We start from the raw sequence: 8,529 nt of genomic DNA, 5'->3' as shown, positions 1-8,529 counted from the left end.
CCGAAACGTTGGACAAATGAATAAATAAAGTGTTGAGACTGATTTGGATATAAAATTGATTTATTTAATAAATATTACCTTGTCTCAAAAAATTTTTGATATAATATAATTAAAATTAGGATTTTCATTCATCCATAAATTTGTAATGGAGTATTACAGATTAATTATCTGACCTATTCGATAATTCATTGTTATTAATATATTATTTGATATTATTGATATCAATATAATACTGGCTGATGAGAAGATACAGCTGAAGGTTTGACCATAGGGAATAGAATTTAGAGAGGGGTCATTCAGTTGAGGAGTCATTCAAAGGTGAGGCTATGTTCTTCTTCTCCCACTCCTAGAGGCCCCAGTTACTATTAACTGTGCCGTGTGCTTTCAAGCTGGATGTAGCAGTATATTCACTCGGGCAATGTACTCAGTCAGGATGGCTGACTGTCGGGATAAATGTTTTGGATAAAGGTAAAAAATAATGATTTATTTTAATCGTAATTAGTTCTTTAGACTTTATCATTTTAATGTAATGTTCTTCAAACTTAATTTTCTATAATGTCATTACAAAATAATAAAAGTAAATATAATTTAATTAGACTAATTTTTAGTTCTATTAATACCCAATTTCACTTTGAAAAATCAAACAGAACCTAATAGCTGTGATGATTCAGCTAAAATCCTAAATAAATGATTGAGATGAGGTTTTCGTATGGGGGCTGTAAGCCCTTTAAGGATGGGGGAAATGGAGCATAATGTAACTAATATTTTATTGGTTTGCTAGAGTATATCTATGATATTTATGAAGTTTTCATCAATCCTGTTGCCTAAAAATCATTTGAATACTTTTTCAAAACACTTCAAACTGTCGGTTCCTTTTTGTTTTATGTTTCATGAAAATAAGAAACATCTAGAAGCTTCTTTGTTTGAGGTCTGTTAATATACCTTCCTTTAGTTTTGGATGAAATATTTCTTTTGGGTATTCAAAATTATGTTCCTTGTTCATCACTATGGCATTTTTTATTTGCTCAAAGTTTATTTAGAGAAGTCAAAAAACCCTTGTTTTGGATTAGCACATATTTCATAATATATAAAATAATGTGGGGTATAAAAGTCCCACCAATATGGGCCACAATAGAATAAAGAATTGGGTTCTTGAAAATGGGATGTGATAAATCATTTTTGTGAAAGGATACTTTAATTACTACCAAATGAATCCCAAAAAGAGGATAATGTTCATTGATGAAAAATCAGGTAGTCCTGTGTAATTTATTGTATAAAATATTTTAGTTGCAAAACATTGCAAAATATTGTTTTGTACATTTTCAATTAAAAAATAATATTTGATTGGTTTCCACTTAATAGGTTTTTTATGATAACTTTTATTTTTTATATGATAATTTATTGCTTACAGATACCAAGGATAATAGGCATAGTGAAGAGAAGTCACATCAATCTTCTCACTGTGATTATGAATCATCCCAATCTGGACATCTGAAAAATCACATAATGGCTCATCACACAGGTGAGAAGTCCCATCAGTGTCCCCACTGTGATTATAAATCTGTAAAACATGGAAATATGAAAATTCATATAATGGCCCGTCATACAGGTGAGAAGCCACATCAATGTCCACACTGTGATTATAAATCAGCACAGTCTAGAAGTGTGGAATATCATATAATGGCCCGTCACACAGGTGAGAAGCCCCATCATTGTCCCCACTGTGATTATCAGTCTGTAAAATCTATAAGTATGAAAGAACATATAATGATCCAACATGCAGATGAAAAGTCCCATCAATGTCCTGATTGTGATTATAAATCGGCTCGAGCTGGAGATATGAAAAAACATATTATGGCCCGTCATACAGGTGAGAAGCCCAATCAATGCCCTTACTGTGATTATAAATCAGTGCGATCTGAAAGGATGAAAAGTCATATTATGGCCCGTCACACAGGTGAAAAGCCCCATCAGTGTCCTCACTGTGATTATAAATCAGTAAACTCAAAAAGTATGAAAGAACATATTATAATCCATCATGCAGGTGAGAAGTCCTATCAATGTCCTCACTGTGATTATAAATCTGCTCGATCTGCACATCTGAAAAATCATATAATGGCTCGTCACACGGGTGAGAAGCCATGTCAATGTCCCTACTGTGATTATAAATCAGTAAAATATGGAAATATAAAAATTCATATAATGGCCCGTCATACAGGTGAGAAGCCACATCAATGTCCGCACTGTGATTATAAATCAGCACAATCTAGAAGTGTGGAATATCATATAATGGCCCGTCACACAGGTGAGAAGCCCCATCAGTGTCCTCACTGTGATTATAAGTCTATAAAATCTATAAGTATGAAAGAACATATTATGATCCAACATGCAGATGAGAAGTCCCATCAATGTCCTGACTGTGATTATAAATCAGCCCGAGCTGGAGATATGAAAAAACACATCATGGCCCGTCATACGGGTGAGAAGCCCAATCAATGTCCCCACTGTGATTATAAATCAGTGCGATCTGAAAGAATGAAAAGTCATATTATGGCCCGTCACACAGGTGAAAAGCCCCATCAATGTCCTGACTGCGATTATAAATCAGTAAAATCTAAAAGTATGAAAGAACATATTATGATCAGACATGGAGGTGAGAAGTCCCATCAATGTCCTCACTGTGATTATAAATCAGTAAGATCTGGAGATATGAAGAAACATATTAAGGATCGTCACATAGGTGAGAAGCCATGTGTGTGTCCTTACTGTGATTATAAATCAGTACGATCTGAATGTATGAAAAGTCATATCATGGCCCTTCATACAGGTGAGAAGTCCCATCAATGTCCTTATTGTGATTATAAATCAGTAGGCTCTGGAAAAATGAAAAATCATATAATGGCCCGTCACACAGGTGAGAAGCCCCATCAATGTCCTCACTGTGATTATAAATCAGTAGGATCTGGAAATATGAAAAGACATATAATAGCTCGTCATACAGGTGAGAAATTCCAGGAAAAAATTTAGTTTGATGGAAAATTTTTTTGAAGTCTGAAATGTGATTACTTGTACATTGTTATATCTTGGTTCAACCTTGATTATGGTAATTATGGAGGGTACAGGTCCTGCAAGTGGGCCTATTTGCCATCAACCTTGATAAAGTAAAATTGCTAATTTAGGAATTGAAAGAATTAAATAGACTTCTTGATAAAATAGTCTGACCTTACAGAAACATATATGTAGCTTTGGCCTTTCAGGGAGGCCAGGTATGGTTGTTCTTCTTTGTCCTGGCTTGCAATTTTTATTATATATATATAAAATATACGAATATACTATAGATGTTAATAACGTTTATATTCATGGGATAGTTTTTATTGTATTTACCAAAATAAATTTTAAAAATATTGATTCCTCGATATTTGAAAAAATTCTGGTTTACGAAAAATCATATCTTAGGAATCTTTGAACATAAAGAGCTGTTATGGCTACATTTTAGAGAATTTTTTTGTTAATCTATTAATATCTACTTCAAATGTTCATTTCTTTTCAATAATTCATATTTCTATAATCATATCCTTGAACAATATGGGGAACGTTGATAATCTACTACTACCTACTGTAAAAGTGTATCAATATACCTCATATCGATATCAGTAATGAAGTTTTTCTTTTTTTTTGTTCTATTATCATGAAATTTGCTAAAAATAAAACAATTCTCCATTATGATATGACCAGCCTGACTCATATGTGTCATAGTTGTACTGAGAAACAAGCTCATCAGTGTTTGTGTTCCCAAATGTAAAAGTTTCGTTTTCTGCCTGTGTTAGCAATGTAATTTTGAAATTACCAAACCCTAAGAGACCAAAAGGAACTAAGTGCACTGCATCACATTTTCCATTTAATGTGAACCTGTTATCTTACTGTGCAGTATGTCAAGATATCAAAGAAAAAAAATTGTTTTATCAACCAAATATTTCTTTCTTGCAAAGCAGATTGGTTTATATTGCTTTAATGAAGTTACAATTTTTGTTCCTGAACTTGATTTAAGTTTCTATATTTATACATTTATCTTATATTTGATATTGATAAGTAATTATGTATTTTTATTGCAACATACCTGTGAAATGTGCAAGTACCTGTGAAAAAATTATCTGAATTAAAAAAATCAATTATTGATAAAAAAATTATGAATTTTAATCTATGACTCAACCTGCTCTTTTCTCTTTTAAAGTTCTCCTAACCCTGTACCAACCTGCCCCTTCCCTGGGACACACTGACACAAAGTACATTTTTTGAGATAATAGATGTCATTTTCTACCACATTAATTTTAAGTTATTCTATATTTATTTTTTAATATATTACTTGTGAAATGAAAAATGATCTTCACTCTGGGACCAAGTCTTCCAGGAATAAAAAAAAAAAAAATTAATGTAAATGATTCTTTATTGTTTATCTCAATACGATATAGTTCATATTCAAATAATCATATTGTCTACATATACATTTTACATTTAATTGAAGATTGGAATTTAAGAAGGTTAAGAAATAGCTGATATTTTAAGGGAGTCAGGGAGAGGCAATCATGGATGGAAATAGGCCAGGAATCTCAAAAGGAGAAGGAATGTACAACAAAGGATTTTTCGAATTTGATGGAGTTTAAATATTGATCAGGGAGTGAGGGGGGGAGAGGGAGGATATTTATACTATAATGGAGTATAAATATTGATTGGTTGGGTTCTAGTATTCAAGGAGTATATAGAGCAGAATACTTCTCTTCTGATGTAACATATGCCCTATGGTAAAATTGTGCTTCGCTGATATAACCTGTGACCATCATCGAAACTTTTTTTAGGGCTCAAGTCCTCAATTTTGGTCCTATGGATCTTGAAAGCAGGAATGAATAACAATTCATTTCTCAGGGCCAACACAAACTACATATTTATTGACCTAGGTGGGAATCAAATTCTAAACCAAGCACTTTGAGACCCTTGCCCAAACGTGTTCAGTAATCACATAGTCATGGAAACAAATTTTTTTGGAAGTGGAAAAACTTATAACGCTATTGTTTTATTTTAAATTTCAGATATTACATGTTATGCTCTCTTTATGTTTTCCAAAGTACAAAAAATTAAAATATCGATTTTAAAGTGGTTTGCACGCATATTGATTTATTTTAACTTGATAGATTTCTGACATATTAGGGTCTGTCTCTTAATACTCCTATACTTTAGGTGGTGCACAACATTTGCAACCTTTATTTTTTGGACCTTCAAAAACATATATAGACACCCTGATATATTAGAAAGCTAAAATAAATCGATGTGTATGTGAGTGTATCCTGGGTAAACAAAGAAAGATTTATCCACATGCTTGTGTGTTCTTTTGTTTTGACTTATGTCACCTATTATATTCTACTTACATTATAAAAACGAACACTATAAAGATAGGTGATATGAAAGGAAAACAGAAATATCAGCAAAGTAGGTGGTAGACGATAACAAATTGATAGAAATGGTACTTGATAACATAATGTGTGAATTCAACCTATGTACTTAAATTTTTATGTTAGTGAAATTCTTCCATTCATATAAAACTCAAAGATCACAAATATTCAGCTGTTGGTAGTTCTAAAACAATGTTGGCATTGAACACAAACATGTAGATGCAGGGTAACATGTAGATGCAGAGTAACATGTAGATGCAGGGTAACATGTAGATGCAGAGTAACATGTAGATGCAGAGTAACATGTAGGTGCAGGGTAACATGTAGATGCAGAGTAATATGTAGGTGCAGGGTAACATGTAGATGCAGAGTAACATGTAGGTGCAGGGTAACATGTAGGTGCAGGGTAACATGTGTAGATGCAGAGTAACATGTAGGTGCAGGGTAACATGTAGATGCAGAGTAACATGTAGGTGCAGGGTAACATGTAGATGCAGAGTAACATGTAGATGCAGAGTAATAGATGGAGGGTAACATGTAGGTGCAGGGTAACATGTAGGTGCAGGGTAACATGTAGGTGCAGGGTAACATGTAGGTGCAGGGTAACATGTAGGTGCAGGGTAACATGTAGATGGAGGGTAACATGTAGGTGCAGAGTAACATGTAGGTGCAGGGTAACATGTAGATGCAGAGTAACATGTAGATGGAGGGTAACATGTAGATGCAGAGTAATATGTAGTGTCCTGTAAATTTTCCATTTAAGTATGTCTATAATTATTTTATTTTCAAGTTAAAGTTCCCCAAGGCAGCGTCTTCGGCCATGTCCTCTACATCCATTTCATTGCCGACATTCCCATCAATCCTGACATGTTCCTGGCAACATTTGCCGATGATACAGCTATTCTATCCTCCCATCCTGATCCTGTAACAACCTCATTCAATCTCTAAACATACCTCACCCAGATTGAGCAATGGTGGAATTAATGACAGATAAAAGTCAAGGAATCAAAATGTACGCATGTGACTTTCACTCTCTGCTACAGCTTCTGTCCATCTGTTACTTTTAATAGTTTTCCTTTACCCAGATCCGACACAGTGTTATATCTTGGATTCATCTTAGGGAAAAGACTCACTGGGAACGAACACAATAGACTTAAAAGACAAGAATTCAACAGACGATTCAGCCAACTATACCGACTACTCAACAGAACCTCTCATCTCAATAGAAAACATACTCCTAATTTATAAGACTAAATTTAGACCTATCTGGACCTACGGACTTGAACTTTGGGAAACAGCAAATCTTCGAACATCAAACGTATCCAATCATTTCAATCCAAAATCCTTTAGAACTATAGTCAATGCACCCTATTATGTTTCCAACAGAACATTACATCAAGACCTTTATATCCCTTTTGTCCTTGACCTCATACCAACCAAATTTCATATAAACTTTTCTAATCATCCTAATCCTTTATTTCAATCCTTATTCAATTTCACCCATCCCTACAATCCACCTCATAGGTTGAAACGGCAGTGATCAAGAGACTTATTGTAAAATAAAAATGGATAATTGGAGTTCTAGCAATGGTCAGATGCTCCACTCAAGGATTGGATAGAAGAGGAATCGGGTTTAGTGGAGCCCCAAAGCTAAGTTTAATTCTATCGTTATTCACTTTTGCTATTTATTATTTGAATTATTTATATTTTCTGTTAATAGAGTGTAAATGAACTCCTCCACAAACAGTTTAGTTTGAAAAATATAGCAAATCCTCTTTTGCATAAAAAATAAATAAATAAATACACAATTTCATTGTTTTACTTCGAAATATATGTAAAACTTAACAGAATTTGTCTGGGATATTATTTTGTGTGCATTTAATTTTTTTATATTTTATAAAATTAAAGAAAACGAGAGTAGAGAGGAAATTTTTGGAACCCAAATCTAACTCTAATATGAAGAAAACCATTGAATTAACACAATGACATAGAAATAATGAGGCTTTTTTTTTTAATTATATTTAATAACCTCCTTAAATGGTGGATTTCCTTAACCACTTCCTATGGCTGACAAGAAAAACAACTCTACAATTTACATTGTTACTTATGATGTAATGTAGTGATTGACTCAAAAAAGATTAGTTTCATTAACTTATGATGATCCCTTGTTGCTAATTATGAACTACTGTGGAGTGATAAGGTGAGCTGTATGGTTCTTATGGCCAATCTTTAACATGACTTGGCATTAAATGCCTAAAGGATTAGTATGGTAAAGCTAGAAGGATCATGAGGCAGGCAATAAGGCTTTAATAAGAGCATCACTCAACACATTTTAATAACAGTTGCTTTAACACTACTATAAACTTTATAAACAATGAATTCCACAAACAGCTATTGTAAAATTCATGTTATAAAAATTAGATTGGAAGAAGATAGTCTGAGTGGCGGTCAATAAAGGTATCAAAATAGTAAAAGAAAACTATTTCTGACCAATGTTTCCCCCCACTTTGCAGGGCTAAATGATAACAAGATACTAACATTGGAAGAATCGACAGAATATTAAAATAAGTATACAGAGAATATACAAAATTATGTTAAAAAAAATTGTTTTATTTTTAAAATATATGAAAAGAAATAATTTAAGGAAGTATGCATATAGGTGGACTTGAAACTAGTTATTAATAAATACAGCCAGGTGTGATAGAATTCTAAATACTGGACTAGAATAATAAATTGCAGAAAAATACTCATTAGAACTAGTAAATATGGCAAAGGTGAACTATAGTAACAAGTAAAAAGAAATATTAAGGATATAAATAGTGAAGGAGGAGTACCTGTCAGATTGAAACAAAGATGGCAACTGGTAAGTTGGGAACAGCTATAAAATTTACCTACTTGTTCCCTAACCCTCAAGAAGGGTAAGGTTGTTTATAATATATAGGCAGCTAAACTGAAAGGATCATCCAATCTCTTGTCTAATATTAAAATAGGCAAATATCTGAGATAAATGTAGAAGTACATTATGTCTATTGGCGGTTAGATTCCAGGAGCTCAAGTACATTATGTCTATTGGCGGTTAGATTCC

General features: G+C 33.0%; 1 protein-coding gene across 1 annotated transcript; it reads left to right on the top strand.

The window, feature by feature from the left end:
- Positions 1-58: 58 nt before the first annotated feature.
- Positions 59-4,383, top strand: LOC136795044 (zinc finger protein 26-like). Its single transcript, XM_067044787.1, has 2 exons — positions 59-468; positions 1,412-4,383. The coding sequence occupies exon 2, from the start codon at positions 1,507-1,509 to the stop codon at positions 3,025-3,027; it is 1,521 nt and encodes a 506-aa protein (XP_066900888.1). The 5' UTR covers positions 59-468; positions 1,412-1,506; the 3' UTR covers positions 3,028-4,383.
- Positions 4,384-8,529: the final 4,146 nt, after the last annotated feature.

Source organism: Halyomorpha halys, unplaced genomic scaffold (genome assembly GCF_000696795.3).
Source record: "Halyomorpha halys isolate HHAL.00 unplaced genomic scaffold, Hhal_1.1 Scaffold2035.1, whole genome shotgun sequence".
In the NCBI taxonomy this organism is placed as follows: Eukaryota; Metazoa; Arthropoda; class Insecta; order Hemiptera; family Pentatomidae; genus Halyomorpha; species Halyomorpha halys.
Note: the sequence above shows the minus strand (reverse complement) of the source record. Positions and strands in the feature narration are given on the sequence as shown.

Coding starts and splice junctions, on each gene's coding strand:
- LOC136795044 (XM_067044787.1), top strand. CDS start 1,507: ATGGCTCATCACACAGGTGAGAAGTCCCATCAGTGTCCCCACTGTGAT.